The 21,909-nt window shown below is 39.3% G+C and overlaps 2 protein-coding genes across 3 annotated transcripts; both read right to left on the reverse strand.

The window, feature by feature from the left end:
- Positions 1-2,435: 2,435 nt before the first annotated feature.
- On the reverse strand, positions 2,436-6,144 carry LOC121643906 (3-keto-steroid reductase/17-beta-hydroxysteroid dehydrogenase 7-like). Of its 2 annotated transcripts, XM_041991510.1 has the most exons (9): positions 5,987-6,143; positions 5,227-5,430; positions 5,028-5,120; positions 4,833-4,947; positions 4,502-4,696; positions 4,259-4,363; positions 4,124-4,180; positions 3,919-4,017; positions 2,436-3,032 (listed from the first exon to the last, which is right to left on the reverse strand). In XM_041991510.1, the coding sequence occupies exons 1-9, from the start codon at positions 6,019-6,021 to the stop codon at positions 2,898-2,900; spliced, it is 1,038 nt and encodes a 345-aa protein (XP_041847444.1). In that variant the 5' UTR covers positions 6,022-6,143; the 3' UTR covers positions 2,436-2,897. The 2 variants fall into 2 exon arrangements, 1 of the variants encoding a protein (XP_041847444.1); XR_006011188.1 differs by lacking the exons at positions 2,436-3,032; positions 3,919-4,017 and having other exon boundaries at positions 4,259-4,335; positions 5,987-6,144.
- Positions 6,145-7,833: 1,689 nt separating this feature from the next.
- ddr2b (discoidin domain receptor tyrosine kinase 2b) lies at positions 7,834-21,498 on the reverse strand. Its single transcript, XM_041991490.1, has 17 exons — positions 21,415-21,498; positions 20,641-20,742; positions 19,632-19,734; positions 19,264-19,501; positions 16,557-16,704; positions 16,276-16,378; positions 15,968-16,154; positions 13,647-13,887; positions 13,484-13,549; positions 12,842-12,978; positions 11,513-11,723; positions 11,214-11,434; positions 10,854-10,981; positions 10,564-10,773; positions 10,226-10,460; positions 9,849-9,998; positions 7,834-8,549 (listed from the first exon to the last, which is right to left on the reverse strand). The coding sequence occupies exons 2-17, from the start codon at positions 20,723-20,725 to the stop codon at positions 8,415-8,417; spliced, it is 2,598 nt and encodes an 865-aa protein (XP_041847424.1). The 5' UTR covers positions 20,726-20,742; positions 21,415-21,498; the 3' UTR covers positions 7,834-8,414.
- Between the last annotated feature and the right edge of the window lie 411 nt (positions 21,499-21,909).

The following is a 21,909-nucleotide window of genomic DNA, read 5'->3' on the forward strand; positions in this document are numbered from 1 at the left end:
CATGAAGACACAAAGAAAGTTGTCAAACTGGTTGAAGATGCCACCATTTCATCATGATAGCCAGAGCTTGTGTTTGATGATAATAAATAAATAAATACATAAATAATACATAAATAAATAAATAAAACTGAGAAAAAAGACCCAAAATGAACACTCTTTAATCAGGATGGGGCAACGCAATCCTTTTCTGAAAACAAATACAGAAAAAGTTATGAGATACATAAAGTATACAGTAGTATACATGAAGAAAATTTAAAACAGGTTAATATTTATATAAATTAGACTAGATATAAATTAGTTTTATTTTCAGCTTATATAGCTGAGCCTTGAACACATTTGTAGTCAGGTGCGGTTCCGTAAAGACCAATGTGTGAAATGGCCAATATGCAGATGTTATAGATATCCCACATTCTTTAGCCTACTAAAAAGGCCTTGAAATGTACTTTAACTATACAAAGAGAAAGTTCACATCTGGCTGTTTACAGATTCTCACTTATAATTAAATTTTAAATCTTAAATCCTTTCTGAAAGAACAATAAACACTGACATTGTGTATTCACCAATATTTTAATTCAATTCAGCTTCATTTGTAAAGCAGCAATTCATGACAAAGCCATCTCAAAGCCCCGACATTATGTCAGCGTCTCCCCTTTTTCTTCTGCTCTGTTATGTTACACCATTTCATCTTATTATGTCTGTTCTGTGCTGATGGACACAATAAGGACTGCCATTTCTAAATATTAGTCACATCCACTCAAACTGAAACTTATATTAATGTTAGGAAGTTGATGCAAAATAAAGAATAATCATTTGAATCAAGTACATTGAAAAGAAGGTAAGAAGCTTCTTTTACATTTTATGAGTAGATAAAGTCACTACACAATATACTGGAGGGACAGAAGAGCTTTTTTCAGGCTGCTGCAGCTCCAGTGTCACAGAGAGATTTAAGAAACCATTCATCCCATTTGTGGAAGGTGATCTTATCTATATGTACATCTTTTGTAAATAGTTGGCCCGTATTGCTCTTTTATTTAACTTTTTGTGTTTCTATGCTTTTCTTGTATGAATATTTTATTTGTGTTTATTTTTATATACATTTTTTAATATGTAAATAATATCTAATCTAATATGTTTTAATATGTTATATATGTGTTATATCTGTTCTCTATTTTACACTAATGGCTATATCTATCTATCTATCTATCTATCTATCTATCTATCTATCTATCTATCTATCTATCTATCTATCTATCTATCTATCTATCTATCTATACATTTCAACATGACAGCACCAAAAATAACACAAAAACCATCTTTCTAACATGAACATCTGAAAAATGAAAAAGGTACATGAAGTCATGTCAGTAGGTTTGTAGAGCGATCATTGCAATGAAAAGCCCCTCACACACACACACACACTCACACACACACACACACACACACACACACACACACACACACACACACACACACACACACACACACACACACACACACAGTTATTATAGCCAGACCTCTCGTGTTAGTTGGGTCAAGTACATATTATCACTGAGCACTGAAGTGCTTGAAGGTACAGTTAGCAGAGCAGGGATGTAACATTACATTAAGTTTCATAGACTCAGTGATCAGTGAGCCAGCAGCATCGATTCAAGTTGAAAATAACAATATATCACTGCTCAGTGGTCCAGAGGTGGGCTTGGGTCTGAAGAAGCTGGGTTCAAATCCCTGGTGTGCCAGCAAAAGGTGAAGCACTGTGGACCCTTAACCTCCCAACTGCTCCACAGCTGCCCACTGCTCTCTATTACAGGGAAGGGAACATCCACAGATGGGTCAAATGCAGAGCTGAATTTTCCAATTGGGATTAATCAAGTTAAAAAATTTTTATCAATCACCGGAATCTGAACATTGAATCAAATTGAACAGAAATTGCTTTGGGGCAGAATTTATGTTTGCAAACCCTGAATCGTTATCCCCTGAAATGATAATATTATGTAAGGACCAAACAAGGGATTTAAAGCCCTACAAAGAGCTGAAATTGGTGCAATGTATAGAACAAGTCAATTATTGATTATATAAATAATAATCTAGAAAAGAAATCCTCAAATTGTAAGCTCACAGCAAATGTAATTTTTCACTCTTGGAAAAAACCAAAACAAAATGACATCCATTTTTTACTCCTTGGTAAATAACAACCCTAGAAAAGGAAAATGTTTCAATAAAAGCAACAATAAAATAATTTAAAGTTAGTGTTGAAGAGGGATGAGCTAAACTTTGGCACCTACTAAAGGGACGTCTGTGTTTTTCATGGCTAGTTTAACTAAGACGGAAGATTTTCAGTTAGATTAATTACCAATTTCAGCCACTAGATGTCACTACACCCTTTATATATAATCTATCATTACTCTGGTATCTGTTCTGAATCTGGGAATAAAAAAAAACTATCCAACTTTTTTTTTTTAATCAACTACTTTTATTCAATACAATATATTTACCAAACAATCACCTCAGTCTCTTAATTAAGGCATAAACAATGATGTAATTAACTGTCATACTAATAACGTCAACAAGTTTTTGTCCCACTATTATATCATAAATATTATTTATTGAAGATAAAAGATTGTACATCTTTCTGCCTGTTTTAATTCACTCTTATAGGTGGTGCAAAACAATGTTGAAATATGAGATTTGTCATTTTCAACAAACTGAAGCAAGAAGATTTGATCTGTGCAACATGATTTAACTGCAACAGGCCTGGTTGACACCTTGGTTGAGTTAGAGGAAATACCGTTACAGGAAGCACTTTATTTGGTGGTTTATCAGGTAATAATGCGTAGCATAAAACAGCAATATTAGTTCAAACTGCACACAGTCCATTTCAAGAGAGCAAAGACGCACCGCTACTCTATCTCACTGAGGTACCGCTGATAAGCTTTGCTTTCAGCGTTTCTCTCATTTACTTTCCTTCTAACAGCTTTCTCCAGTTCGAGAAGTTTTAAAAACAACTCTTCGGACATTTCATCGTCAATGTCCATCTGAAACATAAAATAAGAGAATCCTGATTATCTGCATGTCAATAAGCATTTGAAGCAACATAACAGAAAAGATCTGTGTAGTTTGAATCTACCTGATTTCTGTTCAATACTAGACATCACACAGGAAGAGACTACAGCAAATCTACTAACAATCGTTTCATTTATAGATCCAAATCGTGTTTAGTTTCAGTAGTTAACCACATAGGAAAAGGCAGAAAAAAAAAAAATACTTGACATACTCTGCAAATGCACTCACCAGCCACTTTATTAGGTACACATGCTCAACTGCTAGTTAACACAAATATCTAATCAGCCAATCATAAGGCAGCAAATCAGAGCATTTCGTCATGCAGACATGGTGAAGACGACTTGCTGAAGTTCAAAGTGAGCAGAAACTGCTGATCTACTGGGATTTTCACACACAACCATCTGGAAACATGGAAACATGGATCCATCCTGGCTTGTATCAATGGCTCAGGCTGCTTTTGTTACCATCTTCTGATGCTACTTCCAGCAGGATAATGCACCATGTCACAAAGCTCCGATCATCTCAGATCTCAGTCCAGTAGAGCAGCTTTGGGATGTGGTGGAGTGGGAGATTCTCATCATGGATGCAGCAACTCTGTGATGCTGTCATGTCAAAATGGAGCAAAATCTCTGAGGAATGTTTTCAACACCTTGTTGAATCTATGACACAAAGCATTAAGGCAGTTCTGAAGGAAATAGGAGCTCCAACCAGGTACTAGCAAGGTGTACCTAATAAAGTGACCAGTGATTGTATAAATGCCATTAAACTTTAATCTACTGCAGAATAAATAGTTACATGTACTCTAGTTTATACCAGCTTGAGCAGCATCTCTGGAACTATTGACCCGTTGTTACTCACTTGTCGAGGTTGGGTGAAGTTTGTTCCAAGGCCTGACGTTAAACTGTGATACTTTGCTCTTGGATCCAGAGATTCAGGCTTCTGAAGAAAAAGCCAATGCTGTGAAAGACCACAGCAAGAATTTATGTCCGTGAGGCATTTATTGTGGATGAGTTAGAATTATTTACAGGGATCATGATGAGAAACATGAAAACTGAAAACATACTAGAGCCTCCGCTCCGTTGTTAGGTGTCAGAGTGAAAGTGTTGGTGAACATCCTTATCTGTTTTAAGACAAGAGAAGCAGGAGTGTTGTTTAAAGCAGAATTGAGCTAACACACAGAAAATGAATCACAGCTCACCATCCACATGACGGGCATGATCAGCGTCCAGAAGAAGGAGGGGAGGATGCCATAGGTCAAATTAGTCATCACCAGTCCTGGACATGTTACAGAGGAGAACAGCCCCTGTCACAAAGAGAGCTTTATGGCGTCTTCTGAACTGTAAATCTCAACCATTGCCTCAAAAAGGAGCACAATCTCTGGATGTAAAAGCTTATGTTGATAGCCTTGAATGTACTGGAAGTGTGAGTATGAAAGACAAACCTGGCTGTTCTTGTGTCTGTTGAGCGCCACACTGAGCATGTCTGAAGCGTATTTGGATGAGCTGTACGACTCCTTCCCATTCCTGTGCTGAATGTCCTGAATGCTGAAGGCAGAGCGACTGGCGTTACTCGAGGATGTCCACACTATCCTGGATGTGTGACCAGGTTGACACAGCAGAGGCTCCAACTCTCTGATCTGGAACATCAATACATTAATGTCAGCTTTATGAGAGTAGTTCGATAATTACATATTCTGGATGTTTGTCATTTAGACAGCACATGCAGACATGACACTATACAGTTCTGGAGTCTGTGTGTAGTTTGCAGCATACCAGAAGAAAATGGCCAAAAAGGTTAGTGGTAAAAACTTCCTGCAGGCCATCTGAGGTGAGACGGTCCTGCTGAGTTAGGAGCCCCTCTGCTGTTGCAAACATGTTGACGGCATTTCTATGGGGAGGAAGGGAAGGGACAGTAAGGGGTCTTATCTGCAAATATAAAAACAACGTAAATCATGAGCTTAAATTTACCTGGAAAAGAGACCTTTAAAAAATGCTCCAATGTCCACTGCTGGATTAGGCATAATTCCTGCATTTAGATACAAAAAGTCAATTCTGCTGTACCTGTGGGAATATATGAGAAAAGGATCAATCAGTGTAGGTGATGAAACTTCACAGTAAAGACAACAATTGGCAGCATCATGAGGTCAGAATATCTGATATCTCTCACCTGGTCTTGACTTCCTCAGCAGCGCTGAGCACTGACTGCACAGAGCCAACATCGAGGTGCAATAGCTCGACCTGGGCGGTGGTGTGAGAGGTCAGGAGGGCAGAGCGGGCAGCTTCAGCCCGCTGCATGTTTCTGCAGGCCAGACACAGTCGTAGCTGACTGTCCTCAGTCAGCAGTCTCTCACACAAGGCCAGGCCGATGCCACTGCAAACACACAGATAATGGAAACACAGCAGCTCACATATATGCACTTTTATCTCACAGACTGAGGAAAGAGTAAAGAATCCGTTTAGAGAATCATGACAGAAATACTGAAGGCAGGTGCATAATATTACTATTATTTGTTTATTTTATTTTTATGCAAGTATTTTTTAAAGTATTACCAATATAATATAATGACTACATTATATATTGTTAGCTATTGTGTGTAATTTAGGATTTGGGAAAAGCTGCAGTATTGTGTGGCCTTTCTATAAAGAAGCTTTAAAGCTCACTTCGCACAAACGCTACTTTAGGCTAAAATAATTACATGTAATAATAAATGAGTGAACTTTCTTGCAGCTCATAAGTGTTACAGGCGGCTTATGAGAGGTTTACAGGCTGTCAATCTCTCAATGGGAGTATTACTCTCCCTCAGAGAAGCTACAGTTTCTAATGTCAGCACACACTGATAATTCAGTATTTATCAGCTCATTAGTAGTTTTCAAGAAGACACAACGGGTCTTTAACTGAAGCTAGGAGGCTTTTTCAGTGGGCTTACCTGTTCGCGCCAGTTACAATGACAACTTTCTCCATATCTGAGCGGTTGTAGATTAAAAACAAAAACGAAAAGTTAAAAAGTCGTAATGAATTTGGACCCGCTTTGAAGTCTCTCTAACCGCAGCCGGACGGCCCATCGCGCGACCTCAACGGAGAGACGCAGCCTACTAAAGAGACTACGTCGGAGAGACGCAGCCAATGAAAGAGGCAAACGGCTGCGTGGTGTGATTGGATGTCAATAAACAGCTGACCAATCAGCTTCGACTACGTCAGGCGAAAAGGAAAAAGCCTGCAAAGGAACCCAACGATTAAAAGTGACCCATTCTAAATGAATGAATGAATGAATGAATGAATGAACGAATGAATGAATGAATAAAAAAAAAGAAGAAAAACAATTAATTATGAAAAGGCTGTCCAGAAACCAACAAGAATTCAATGAAAAAAGAAAGCACCTAAATGATCAAGGACAGACTGATCATACTTAAAAACAGGACAAAATCAGACAAAAATAGTGATAAAAATGTAAGGTCATATTTAAAAAGAAATTAACAAATTTCTGGGATTAATTTAAGGCTGAAAAGGGAGAAAACTTCCCCAAATTAGTGTTAAAAGATAGTATATTAAAAAATAAGCTGAGAGGAATAAGAAAACAACATTGAACAAAAACAAGGTATGGTCCAAGTAAAACGTTTTGTTTAGACATTTTTCATATTCTTTTCTTTTACTTTAGTTTGTTTTAGCTTAACTATAAGGATTTGAAATTAAGGTTTTATAACCTACATTAATCACTGAATAGAAGAAGAACCATCAGACAAATAAATAAAGTCCACACACCAGAATCTGCTCCTGTAAAATGTAATATTTGAATAGAATAAGAAGAAATATTTCCAATCATGTCACAGGGAAACGGGTAGTCCTCTGCTATTGACATATCTCAATGAGCAGCACCATATTCTAACACACTTGGAGCAGGTGGGGTCAAGGATCTTGCTCAAGGGCCCATAGTGGCTTACTTCCTTTGCTAGTCTGGGAACTTGATTGTGGATTCTCCAGCCCCAAGTCCACTTCTCTAACCTCTGAAGGTCACCACTCCCATAGCTTAACAAATGTATAAAATAATTACCCATTTACACTAAATTATTAGCAAAAGGTTGACATCACTGAAGTCTTATCAGGGCAAATTTACTCCTTTTTCATGTCTCAAATGAACTCCCAGACATATCTTTCTTATACAAAATCAAAAACCTGTTCTAAAGTTTGTATCCCTCAAAATAAAAATAATATTCTTTGTTTTCTTCAGCTTTCAGTAAAACGTATTCGAGCAGGGTTCTTATTTTTACAGTCCTTTTTAAAGAATAATCTTTAGATGGTTTCTATTAATGGCAGAGGGAAGCATCTTTTAAAAACACATTGGTGATCTCTTTGAATGAAGACTGTTATTATATAGCAAAATAAAGTGCAGGTTCAGCACCTCATAATTTAATATACCTGCCATCATATCACATCAGTTTGTTCAGTTCAAAAGCCTGAACCTCTGATGGTATGGAGGTGCACTGGCAACTTGCACACCTAGAAAGAGACCACCTGAAAAGTCTACACATGTTGTAGAGCAAAATGTGCTCCCATCCAGGTGTTATCTTTATCCGGGAGGTCTTTGCATATTTTAACAAGACCCTGCTGAACTGCATTTATTTCCCATCCTTTATTATCTTTTGCAGAGGTTTTCAGTAGAAGAGTCTATGTGCTGAGCTTGTAGTTTTCATGAAATAGTGAAATAGTCTCACATTCAACATTTAAAATGGTTTCTATGATCTTTTGCGCATAAAAATTTTATTAATGACAATTGCAAATCATTGCATTTTAGTTTTATTTATGTTTTACACATTTTCTCAGCTTATTAGGACGTGAAGTTGGATATGCAGTGAATGCATTTCTGTAATAGTACAAAAACATGTTCATAAAACAAAGGAAGCGTTTTGCATAGTAATAAAAAAACAAACAAAAAAAACCCCCAAAAAGAACATTCTCATCCATAACAGAAATCATTATCATGCCACGTTTATATGTTTAAAAATACAAGCATAAATAGTAATGTTTTGTTTTTTAAAGTCACACATAAGCTCTGATATTCTCTATTGGAAGTGCAATACAATACATGCATGTAGAGAAATGGTAAAAAACAAAATATTCACAATGGTGTTTACCAGGGAATATCATAAAGCACTTTATAAATATTAAATACACAGAGGTGAGTGCTAAGTGCATGATATCTACAATATAGGGCTTTGTTCAAGTGTATTAAGTATTTATTTTATATTTCAATATTTACAGTGTCATATGAATGACTAATGGTGTTGCCTCCGACTCCAAATTAATTCACAATGAATCAACATTTAAGGAATATTGAGACAGTTAATGGTCAAGAGAAGTTACGCCACACTCTCCATCAGCTGAGTGTGTATATCCTCAAAACTCGGTCTCTGTTTGGCGTTTCTCCTCCAACAGCTTAGCATGAGGTCATTGTAGACTCTGTCAGGACAACGTGGAGGCTGTGGCAGGTACACCTAATAGCAGGAGACAGTCAGAACAGACCCCATGAGCAGCAGCCTTGCTTTTAATTTCAACAAACATTTGTAATGTATCACATGTATTCTTGTCGTAGCATAAACATTTACAGATTATACTACATAATTTGTATGGAATACCTAAAGGGCCATATTTGTCTTTTTTCACAGCTTCCACATTAAAATTGGGCCTTTTTTAAAATCTGGAAAATCCATAAAACACACGTTATTTATGGTATTCTGACTAGGTGGTGCTTTTTAAAGTACAAAATGCATAGCTTTCAGAGTACTGTTAGAAGAACTTTTAATACTCAAAGATGCTGCATTTAAAGCACCTTTCCCTATGTTAATGTTTGTGTTTTTGTTGATTAACTAATAAGTTCAAAGTTTCTGTAACAAGCAGCACAAAGAGTAAAAACAGACTAAAACCACATGCCACTGCACAGCCTTAGCTCTGTTTTTTTTTATTTTGTTTTTTAAAAAGTAAAAAAAAATTAAAAGTAAATTAAAAATCAACTTTACCTGGTCACCTTCAAATTCTTCAGATTAGTTTTTTCTGGATTACTCTGATTGTTTTTATTGTTTTAATTATGGTTCCACTTTCTCTGTAAATTTATTTGCTCTTCGTTTAGTTACTACAGCCATATCTGGTGACAGCTTGGTAGCCTGAAACTGGACCTAAAGTAAATGATGTCCTGTGATCTCATGTAATTAAACTCAGTGTTATAATTAGTAAGAGACCAATAATTGGGGGCCTTACGGCACACACTCTGTAATGAAAACAATATGCAGACATTGGGAAAGTTGATGCAGAATTAAGTCGTGGCCTTGACTTATTCTGTTCCCATGACTTGGTAACATGTGGCCACGTGATAACGTCTTGTTCGCTGCACCAAAATGTAAAGAAGACATGCAATTCTCATGAATAATCCATGACCACACAATAAAATATATTTCTTCTGATGTCACCGGACAGGATCGTTAAGCTTGTTGAGATTTATTCATTCATGTTGTTTGTATTTAAGAACAACAGAGAAGTAGGAGTCTGAGTTGATCTGCAGAGTACATGTGAAGGAGGAGAGCGCTATCCAAGGATATGTCTGCCTCTTTCTGCCTATGGGTGTATGAAGTGTCTTTTACACATTTTGTGACATAAAACAGATAGTTTTAAGAGAGCTGACTAGAGTGCCCTAAAAATGATGTGTTTTTCACACTTTTTAGTCGGCACCACAGTTTTAAGACGAATCCTGGCACCTTGTGTTCTTCAGAGATTGCAGCTTAAACTTGTGTGACGCTCACCTGCTTGCCCTGGTCTCTGAAGAACTCGCCTGTGTTTTCGATGACCTGCTCGTCAGAAAGCTGGGAGTAGGGCTGCTCCTTACACAGAGTCAGGACTTCCCACAGAGTCACTCCAAACGCCCACACATCACTGGCCATGGTAAACTTACCCTGAGAGGACAGATGATTGGCAGCTTTATTACAGACTGAATGTTGCACAAACTTCCTTCTCTTTGCATTGAGATCCCTCTTTTCTTATAGATATCAAATTGTAGTGGTAGCCCTTCAGCCATGGCGGCCATTTTCAAGGCTACATGTCCACTAAGACAAGAATCAAGAGGACTGGTAAGATAATCACATTTTCTTTTTAGTTTGTTCCAGGTGTTTTGATTACTCACTAGGAGGATGCTCTCCCATGACATCCACCGAATGGGCAGGACTGCCCGGCCCTGGATGCGGTAGTAGTCCCCTCTGTACAGGTTTCGACTCATGCCAAAATCAGCGATCTTTATAGTGCAGTTCTTCCCCACCAGGCAGTTACGAGTTGCCAGATCTCGGTGGACGAAATTAAGCGAGGACAAGTACTTCATACCAGATGCAATCTGCACCGCCATGCCAGTCAGTTTAGCGTAACTAAGTATGCAGAGATCACAGAAGACAGAATATTATGAACTGTTAGGTGTTACTTCCTGGTCATCCTGGTAAATGATCATTTCAGGTTAAGTTAGGATCATACCTGACCAATTCCTTTTCTTCTTCTTCTGCCGTGTGTCCGTCAGAAGTCGCCTTCAGTCTGAGGTTGCACAGGAACTGATTCAGGTCTCCATTTTCCATGTACTCTGTGATCATGCACAGCGGGTCCGTGTCCATGCACACCGCCAGCAAGCGGACAATGTTGGGGTCCCGCAGACGAGACATGATGCGGATCTCCTTCAGGAAGTCGTTCCTGCATCACAGCCAGGAAAAACGGTTAGGATTGGGAAAAGACCTGAAAACAAACAAATCTTTTGTGCCAGCTGCCTTTACCTTGCATTCTTGTTTGCATCTTCCCGCAGTGTTTTAACAGCAACAAGCAGAGGTGACTCACTGTTTCCCTCCACCGACAAATCCTCATCCAAAAAGTCCTGCATGCCCTTTGCCTCACACAAGTGCACCTGTGTGGAACAGCAGTCCATCATTTGCTTGGCACCACTTGGAGCCATTTGTTTATCTCCAAGTGCTGCCTGTTTATTAGCATGCATGTCAGTTCACAGTTTGGTGCTTTTGCCCTACAGCAAGCTGAATAATAGCTTTACAGTGACACCACCTTAATGAGGGTAAAGAGAAAATGAGCCAAGTATGTCGAGCTGTGCCAGCAAAGATTTACAGCAACAAAACTGAATATACTTCTCCGAACTGGCCCTCTCCCAGTTTCTCCTTGTAGACAAGCTTCTCTCTGGGAAACTCCCTCATGGATGAATCAGTGCCGGCAAACAGACTGATGTTGACTGCTGGGATGGAGCACGTGCTGCTGTTGGAGGACTCCTGCAGACTGATGATATCTGCCTCTGCATAGTGGGGAGCGCTGTCTGAACCAGCTGCGAGCGCTCTGCACGAGGTGCTCGACTCTGGAAGAGAGACATGAACAGGACCTGAAGTTTAGCTGAAATCAAAGGTATTTGTTTATTTTTGCCAGCTTACAGTACCGAGATGTTCAGAGGACTGAGCGAACTCGGGCAGTTTCCGGATGAGTCGGGAAGGCTCCTGGTAGTCGGCGCAGAGGGGGTAGATTCTCTCATAGGTGGAGTTGGAAGTGGAGCCGTCCTCGCTGGACAGAGAGGAGTGGTGGAAGGAGAAGGCTCTGGTCTGGATGGCAAGACGAGCAGTGAGCTCGTCGTCTAACAACCGGCGGGATGCCTACATATGTGTGAGAGTGTGTGTCAGCTCATCAGTGGCTAAACATCAGTATCAGCATGGTCATGTATGGATGTATTTATTTTTCATTCTGTTAGCTTGGGATCACAAAGCTCATTTTAATGAACTAGCGAGTTTTTCTTATTATCTCAATCAGATTTAGTTTCCTCAAGATAACCAACCATTGTAACAGGCTATCACAAGATGAACTGTTTTTGCTCATGAGATGATCAAGATGAGGTTGAAAATGGTTATCAGCCATTTTAATTGGTAATGGCCACAATTGCTCAGAATCTGTAACATCAAGTTAAGGCATCCATACATCCATCCAATTCTCTTCCATGTAATTTAAGTCAGGTTGCCAAAGGCAACAGGTTCAGGTTCTCCTGAATGACACTCTTCAGCTCCTCTTGTGTGACTCCAAGGCGGAGGAAAATATAATCCTTTCTACAAGTCCTGAGTCAGCCTTAGAGTCTCCTTCCAGTAGGATGAGCCCAGAAAACCTCCAAGGGGAAGCTGCCAGGAGGCAACCAAATTATAATCCTAAACTCAAGTTACTCCTTTCGATAAGGAGGAACGTTTCAGCCACTTGTATTCATGAACTCATTCTTTTGGTCACTACCCAAATCTGGTGGCCAGAGGTGAGAATTGGAATAAAAATAGACCAGTAAACAAAAGCTTTGCCTTTTTGCTCAGTTCTCTCTTCACCACAGTGAACTGTTGCAGCGTCCTAATTACTGTCCTGGAGAAGTTAAGGCATGCACATGTTATTCTGTTCCCTTCCTGCCGATGGTGTGAATGCTGACAAAGAAAGACATCTTTGTTTTTATCTTATTGTAGTTTGTTAGAAAGGATTAAACCATTATTTCAAGATAAGGAGATAGTAAACTTGTTGCTTTGAGATATTAATATTTAAAATATTATTCAAGCATGGCTGTTCTTTGCCTCTGTATCACCCAGAGGAGAATGTCGGCTTTGAAGTGATAAACTCAAAGCATCATATAGATCAATCAAATCAATCAATAACAATGGAAATGAACGATTACTCATATGATAAAGGTGAGACATCAAAACACTGATTTCCAAGATAAAAAAATCGGCAAAACAAAAACTCTTCTCACCTTCTCAAGCATCTTCTGCCAGACCTGCCGCCACAGTATGATGACTATGATAGCCAATAGGATGGCTATGATGGCCACCAGGCAGCCAATTAGGATCCTTGTGTTGCTGTCATCCACCTTGTGAGTGGGATCATCCCCTGACACACCAGATATGAGTTGAAAGTTGAGATGACTTTTAGTGCGGTCAACAGTTATTCAAGTTATTACGCTATATTCTAAAATAATGAAGTTTTTCTTTCATAATACCTGTTGCATTTGTAAAATCACATAAGAAGCCTTTTTGTCTGAATGATGAGTAGTTTCTGATTCTGTCAGCAGGGGGCAGTGTTTGACCACAAAACCTTTTTGTTCCACCTTTCATACACATTTTTTTAAGTTGACAAAGATTTATTGAAATATGTTTATGTTAAAATGATATTATAGATGTATTGTTGTATGTGATTTCATTTGTTTAAATGAAAATAATAATTTGTCCCATGTTTTGTTTCACAGTGTGTCATTTTCCAGCAACCTTATTTTATTCTGGACTGTCTGATTGTCACTGTCAAGTTTAAGAAACATAAAGAGAGAGAGAGACAGTGAGCAAGAGAGAGAGAGAGAGAGAGACAGAGAGAGAGAGAGAGAGAAGTCATAGCTGCCAACCTGGTAGTGTGTTTGCTGGATGTCCATGTTTGTGAGGAGTCAACGAGGTATTGTACACGGCAGAGCCTGTAATCCAAAAAACACACAGCTAAAGGATGTGGAGTCGAGGCATCGCCTCCACATGTGTGGAATTAAACCTTTAAAGAGAAGTGATCTTTTTCACCTGACTGAAAGGCCACCTCACTGAACAGCATCCACGTGTCACTGAAGTGGAAACGACACTTTATGATCCTGGCTGTGCGGTCCCCGAGGGGCACGCTGACAAAAAGGGCACTTTGGCTCATGTGGTCAACAGTGGGCTTGAAAGTCACCGGGTCATCCTCCCACTGTGATCCAGACCGGAAGAAGCAAGTGACTTGTCTGAACACTTTCACTCCGCGGCTGAACATGTTACTGCAGTGAACCTGAGAAGGAGAAAGCTTAAACTAAGATTTATTGAAGAACATTAACCTAGCATAAAAAGTTTGGAAAGTAGTTTCTGGTGGGCTATTTCTTTGTTGTAACAATGCTGCTTGGAAAAGAATCTTATACCAATGGAAAACGTGTTTATTTCCTTATAAATGGTGCCATATTTGTAGGATGCACAAATTCAGTCAGATCTTCTCTGCCAAAGGCAAACAGCTTATTCTTCTGTTGACTCATGTTTGGAGTAATTTATTGAGTTGGATGATAAAAGTCTGAAGAAATAAAACATACTGGCAATTTCACAATGTCTTAATTTAACAAAACAAGGCCTTGTGTAGCATGTGGAAGATCCATACGAAGCCACAACAGCCTGGTACCTCCTCATCCCCATGCTGGTCACCAGCTCAGTCACACACTGCTGTGGGATGGCATCCCATTTGTCACAAGTCAGCTAATGTGTTTTTTTTTTTTTTGTGATTCTGGCACCAACAGCATCCTAAGCTGATCCCAGAAGTGTTCAGTGGTGTTGAGGTCAGGACTGCAGGCAGGTTATTCATCTCCACTCCCAAAATCTGGAGGCAGACTTTGATAAAGCCCGCTCTCTGGGGGTGAGTGCCTTGGAGGATAGACTTTGGTCCCAGACTATGCAGTCTCTCTCTGCAGTGAGATTGCCTCCAGTGAGGAAGATACTGCCCCACACCATCATACTGCTTTTCATCCTATTGGTCCAGCAGTCTGAATAATGTTCTCCAGGTTTTGAATAAAAAGGGGGTTTTGGGGGAGCCTTATTTTTGGGCATGCTCTCTGACTTCCTAAATCACATGCACATATATTAGTGCACATTAATGTGGTCAAAAGCAGCCTTATCTGTTTATCACTGTCCTTCTTTGTTATTTTACTGTTTAATGTCATCATTCTTTTATTTTCTTGGCATTTCATTTTATTTACACAAAAATCAAAAACTGAATAAGGGTTGGCTTTTTTAACAAACACAAAAAGCGAGAAAAAAAGGGGTCATTGCTTGGGCGGCTCATGGCATGCAACAAAGTTAGTCTGAAACAGAGGCTCTTATGATGAACAAGTCTTACTGAAACAGAACCCTAGTTCAGTCATCATCATCAAAATCATAAAACACGTCAATGTTAAAATGGACTATGATCAGTCCTGTTTATTAGCCTAACTACAGCGGCCTGGGCTGTAAAAATGGTTTTTATAACAGGTTTCCACGATAAGAAACTTGGTACTGATCCATTGAGAGGTATAGGTGACTTTTCCTTGTGTGGTGACGAGTCACGCATGGATTACCTCAGAAGAAATCAATGTAAAAGGGTGTCAAATAGTAAAGAAATATGTTTGGAAAACTGAAAGAAATAAATGAGTAAACACACAACAATAACAAATCACTGCATTTTTTTTAACTTAAGAAACACGAGGAACTTTATGGACTTTATGGAGAATGTTTTCAGGGGAGGTCATGGGATTTTCAGGGAAGCTGAGCTCCCTTTAGCTCCCCTGTAATTCGAACCATGGCGTTCTCCACAGAGGGCAGAATCTGGACTCATCTCTGAGCATTAGAGTAACATGTGCAATGAAACCTCCACATGTCCAGGTTTCACTGCACATGCTATTGCTAATTAGGCACCTTATTGTCAGCACTGGTTTACCAGAGACTCAAAACAAGAATCAAAGGCAGAATTTGGCAAAAACACAAGGTTTTCGTGAGCACAACCCACATACTCTACTCTCCTGCTCATCCCACAAATGCATTTTCCTTACAAATGTGCCTCAGTTTGAAAGGGAAATGAACAGGCTTTCTTATGGTAAGATTTATAAGTTAATCTTTTTCTTTTAACTAGACTGCTTCAAGAACCATGCATCAAAATGTAATTTCCTTGTCCTCCTATATCATATTTTATTACACTTTATATCTTAATAAAACTTGCAGCAGTAATGGGGGATGAGTGCAGAGCTCTATTCAGAGGATTGTGAGCTCAGCAGTTCTACAACTATTCCTCTTTTTCAGTCCTCATGCTGTCCACAGAAAGACTTTGAAATTTTCCCCCTTGACTGAATCCTTACCTTCATAGAAGTGAAGTTTCGGACGTGGTCAAAATCAAAGATCATCTCCACGTAACCTTTTGGGAAACTTTTGTTGCTCCATCCCACATAGTCATATCCGGGCCACATGCCGTAGGTGTGACTGTGCAGGAAATCATCCAGACCCCAGGTGCCATCTGTTAGCTGGCCGAGGCCTTTCGTCAGTCGGCTGGAGGCATATATGGATGAGTTGTTGATTAGAAAAACTTCAAATATTTGATTTTCTTTTCTTAAAAAATATTTGTACATTACTGACTTCTTTTGGATAAAAATACAACGCTCACTACAACCTTTCAGCTGATGCTCCATCATACACAGAGTCATTAAAGAAGACATCCAGGCCTCTGTAGATCATTTGGTGTCCCTCTGGAATGCTATAAGACATCAGGCCATCTAAAATAGGCAAGTCAAACATGAACTATAAGGACTGATTTAAGCAGACACCTACACTTCAGTAGAGTACAGCAGAGTATGAACAACATTACTTGAGAAAACTTCACATTCTGTAAATTGGATATTTATTAATGTGATGAGCATATTCCAGTCTGTATAATAAAGAGTTATGACTAACCCAGCCATTCACAGCCGTAGAGCTCCACTCTCATACACACAATCATGGAGTGGTCCGTGACGGGCATGAAGCGAACAAAACGAGCGATGATGGGAGGCTCCAGATCCTTCAGGACAGCATCGTATGGATTCTTGTTGCCCTCGATGATCTGGCAGAGGACACAGTTTAGACAAAGTTAAATGTCACACCAAATTATGTAAACATACGCAGTGTCAATGTTTAATCCTGATAAAAACTTTAGATTATTCCCTTTTTAATCCCCAAAAGGAAAATTGTTGTTGTAATACAAAAACAAATGATATATGAATTAGATAAAATAAATATGAACAACCGTGGGCAGGAAGGACAGTGATGCTGAAGAAGTCTCTGACTGAAGACATTCTTTAACCCTGTAAAACCCAACCCAAGGAAAAATGGGGAGAAAAGTCCATCTTTTTGTCATTTATTTTGAATAAGTCAATCTAAAGTATTTCTTTGGTCCTTAAAAACATAAAAAGAAAAAAAAAAAAAGAAAAAAATATTTATATTTCTGTTATTATCAAACATATTTTTCACATACACCCAGAATCTCAGTAGTTTCTCTCTCATCCCTGTGGCAAAAATCATGAAAAAGCATGAAAAATAAAGAGAGGGCAGTCTGCGTGCGGCTGTGTGAAATACTTTGGTGAGTGTTTCTATTATTATGTATTTCCAATTTGTTTTGTTTTATATATGCATAAATGTTTTTAATCATGTAAAGCACTTTGTGTTGCCTGTGGCATGAAAGGTGCTTTATAAATAAAGTTTGATTTGATAAATATTCAATATCATAATAAAAGGGCAATGAAAGCTAGTTGGAAGGGCCCCCCGTAAAATTTTGCTTGGGGCCCCCAGAGACCCAAGAATTTCCTCTGCCAACTATCAAGCACAGTGGGGTGGGCAGATGATTTGGGCTTGTTTTGCAGCCATAGAACCCAGACATCCTGCAGTCACTGAGTAGACAATAAACAATGACTAGCATAGTATTCTGGAGTCAAAAGTGAGACCATCTGTCCAACAGCCACTGCTAATTTTGGCCAATTTGTGCCATTTGGCGTCCCTAATGAAAGCAAATTCATAATCCTTCTTTCAACCTGTCTCTTCTCTGAGATCTCTCCAGCCAGTAAAAATCAGTCCAGTGTTGATTCTTGTTTTATCGCTTGCTCTGTCACTTTCTCTATTTCTTTTCTTCACTTCCTATCCTCTTGTGCTTCTTTGCTGAATCAGTCATGGTGCACATTTGAAACGGCCAGTGCGTTGACATTCAGTTGCTGGCACAGAACACTTCAAGGCAACAACGGCTCCACGAATGTACATAATAAATGTCTGCGCCATAAAACAAGTCAGAAACACAGTTTTTAAGTTGGAAACTTATGTAGTGTTGCTTTAAATAAATACCTAAAATAAATTTTTGGACCTGGTAAGGACAAATCTTGTTTTTGAAACAGGCCTTCAAAACCCACAGGATTTTATGGAAAAAGGGAGATGATATTAATAAGAACCTCAACCACTAAAATATGTTCTGTCATTGTGAAACAAAACTTGCATGTTATAAAATACATCCAGTTAAATAAGGTGACAGTCTGCTGCCAGCATGTCAGAAAGTCATTCAACAGAGAGGTACGCAGACTGGAGGCTGGAGGTCTAGAAGTGATGCAACGCTAATGAAACAAGGAGGATTTCCTTTTATTTATTTATTCTTACACAACGCTTTTTTAAATTGTTGTCCCAATTTCTGTCAAGATGGTCTTTATTTCCCACAACTCCTTGTCCACCTGGTTAAGCGACGATTGTGTCCCTTTGCACCGCCCACCCAGCTGGAGCACCGACCACCCAGCTGGAGCACCCAGCAACTAGAAAGAAATATTATTTTACACTAAATAAACTGCTACCAATCTCAGATCTATCTGTACATATTTATTTTATAAATTAAAACAAATGAGTAAATTACCGGCATCAGTATTGTCATTTAGCAGATGCTTTTCTCCGAAAAGATTCACACCTGTAGGATTCAAACTTCGATTTCCTGCATGGCAGATGAATGCTCTACCGACTGAGATATCAACCCAGATGTTCCGATGCCTCTGGCGTGTCTTCCCTTCTGACACTGCGTTGACAGGGTCAGCCACCTGCTATCACTATTCTGCCTTTCTGACACAAATAATGCCCACGCCATGCCCACCATTTAAACATTTTTATGTTTGTCAATGTGGTTCATAAGATCTCCGTCTCACAACCCGAAAAAAATCCACTTTTTTCCTCTTTTTCACTCCCGAGCCATCATGCAAACGATGTGATGAATATGTATTACAGGCGTCCACCTGACCATTTATAGCCAGCATGTGGGCGTGGGAAGGCGTTCCCTCACGTGCGCCAGCTTTAAAGTTGATTCTGATTTATGAATGGAAACAGATGTAGGACATGCGTGTGCACGCTTTGATAAATCTGAAAGTAGAAGTGCGCAGCATTTCCTTTTTGCACCACAGATGCCACCTGTAGTTTGCTTTGCTACACACAGTTTGATAAATGAGCCCCCTGGAGTTTTACTGATCTTTCCCCTCAATCTAACTAAAATAATAACCAATAAATTGTAAAATGCTTCAATTGAGAAAACAAACAAACAAAAAAAAAAAAACGGAGCTGGAAACTTCAAATATCAGGAAACAGTGGGATTTTTACTTATACTCACCTGCTTTCCTTTTCTGTCATGCCAGCCCACCCAGTTATTGCCATCACGGCTGTACTTGATCTTGTATCTCTGGGCAAACTCATTACCAATGCCGTCAGCATGGCGACCTTGGGTGCCCACCAGTGTGATGAAGTGGAGCGAACGCAGGTCCACCTGGAGGTACTCTTTGAGGCCAGCCGGCTCGGACATGATGTCAGGACACCAGGCCCCGTCACCATCTCCGTTATCAAAGTCAAGCCTGAGGAGGAGCGAATGAAGGACAGAGTTCAGGTACACCTTGCACGCAGTCTTATGACATTTGTTTAGCTTCCCAAAAGGAAATAAAATTAAGCTAAGCTATAAGAAGAAAAAAACTGAATCAAAGTTGCCTTCCAAATCGTGCAGCAGTGGACTCAGACCACTGACTGGAAGCAGAGATGTCTTCATCCTGGATTTGCCCGCCAGTCATACCCAGAGGATAGCGACAGATTTCTATAAACAGAGGAGACATCATTAATACACGTGGCAAACATTAGGAATGGTGACAGAGTGAGAGCTTTCACATGCCATCTTTTTTCCCTTTTAAATATTTGCAGGATTTGAGGAATTGAGTGGTAAGTGGTCCCTCTCTACTCCCACTACCTCCAGCCCTCTTCCTGTAGCCCTGCAAGGCCTCTAAAGCCAAACAGAGGCATCACTGTGTAGGTGCCAGTCTAAGCAAAATGAGTAGGGAGTGTCCACTGAGCTACCCGCTCTTTATTTTTCATGCGTTTTCATGATTTTTGCCACAGGGATGAGAGAGAAACTACTAAGATTCTGGGTATATGTGAAAAATATGTTTGATAATAACAGAAATATAGTGTCATACTTGTACAGCAGCTCAATGCACCAGGGATCCTCTGTTTACTACTGCCAACATTAATCTAATTAAAGGGTTGTGAGTTTTATTCACAGTTCTACTAAAAAAAATCCCTCTGGTGGACATTTAGGGAGCAGATGAACAAACAAGCCTTTGACTGGGAAAATATTCCAACTTGTCAAATGACTGCATGTGTGTGAGTGTGTGAGGGAATGTAAGTGTAGCTGTGTGTGGTTACCTAAAGCTACACCTACAATTTAATTTTTTTTATCCACAATGCCCCCCCCCCCCTGCTTATCAAAGCGCTGCTTGTTCTGAGGATATTTACTTTCTGACCATTAGGTAAACCATATACACAATCACAGGCATCCACACATATAAACACATCATATTCCTGCTTTCTGAGCCCACCCACCTAATCCTGCTCTGGCATGTCAACATGCCAATCCATCGGGCTTATAAAAAGAAAAAAAGTTATTTTAATCTTTGACATGATGCTTCTGTATGTTTGATCCTAAAATGTAAGGCTGAGCATTTACCTGGGTTAACTTGAGCCTTTACAGTAATGGCCAGCAGAATTAAGAAGACACCATGTGTGATCAGTTTAACGTCCGTGATCTTCATCTCTTCTCAAAAAGCTCCTGAAAGAAAAGTTGTGGATCAGTGGGTGAGGAAAGCAGCTAAACTTTCCGCAAATAAGCTTTCAATCACATATAATGTGGACAAATCCTCCACAGCAAAGCCTTTGTTTTGAATGAAATGTGAATGATTTGTTGGATGCACCGATGATAATCGTCCAGGAAAGGATGCTAATCAGATTTTGGGTAAACATAGTTAGAAAAGAAGAACAACCTGAGTCTAACGATGGAGCCTTGTTATTGTCCAAAATAATAGTCACCCGAATCTTATTGGTCTTGCAAGAGCCTTATAACTCTAGATGACCATCATCTAATATATTGTGTTAACTTGGAGCACATTACAATTAATATGGTCTGTAGAGGTATGCACTATTATTCCAAAATAAACAAAGCTGGTAAAAAACAGAGGAACAAACACAGCACTACACATACACAAGCCTCGTGTCTTAAATTCAAATTTCTGCAGTGTTGAATACATATACATAATCCTATAATCAAGTCCTTTTTAAAGTATACATACAGTTTGATACTCCTTTTCATATATCAGATTATTATAAACAACAGATATTTTCTTTATGATGTGAGTCCATAAACTGTCCCCAGCTTCCTATAAAGTGAATGTGGATACTGAGCTTTATAGCCACATGTGAGAAAAAAAACAAATATTTTACTTACTTTGGGAAAGTTATTTTCTTTCAAACAGCCTGTCTCAGGGAATATTCCACATCTGCTGCGAAGTGGTGCATTTAACACCGAAAGTTGCTGACCTCTTCTTTGGGAAGACTTTTTGGGAACTGAAAAGAGGGACAGAGAGACAGAGGAAGAAGAGAGAGGGAGAGAGGGAGAGAGAGCGAGAGGAAACCAAGGCTGATGTAACAGTCTTCCTGGCTGGAGAAAAGAAACAGAGAAAATAACATGCTTTGGTACTTTGAGGTGAGGCAGAAATCCCAGAATTCCACCTGATTCATGAATGGTTTCAATTAGGACCCAGAGAGGGAGCTGAGAGGCTCTTAAAAAGAGCTACTGATAAAAAAAAAGAAAGAAGAAGAAGAAGAAAAAAAAGAAATAGGTCATTTTACTACAAAGAAAAAGCTGTATGCACATTGCTGAAGTGGTCATGATGTTTGAAAGAGAAAAAACTCATTGGCCTGAATGAAATGAGTTAAAAGT

Source organism: Melanotaenia boesemani, chromosome 8 (genome assembly GCF_017639745.1).
Source record: "Melanotaenia boesemani isolate fMelBoe1 chromosome 8, fMelBoe1.pri, whole genome shotgun sequence".
Lineage (NCBI taxonomy): Eukaryota > Metazoa > Chordata > Actinopteri > Atheriniformes > Melanotaeniidae > Melanotaenia > Melanotaenia boesemani.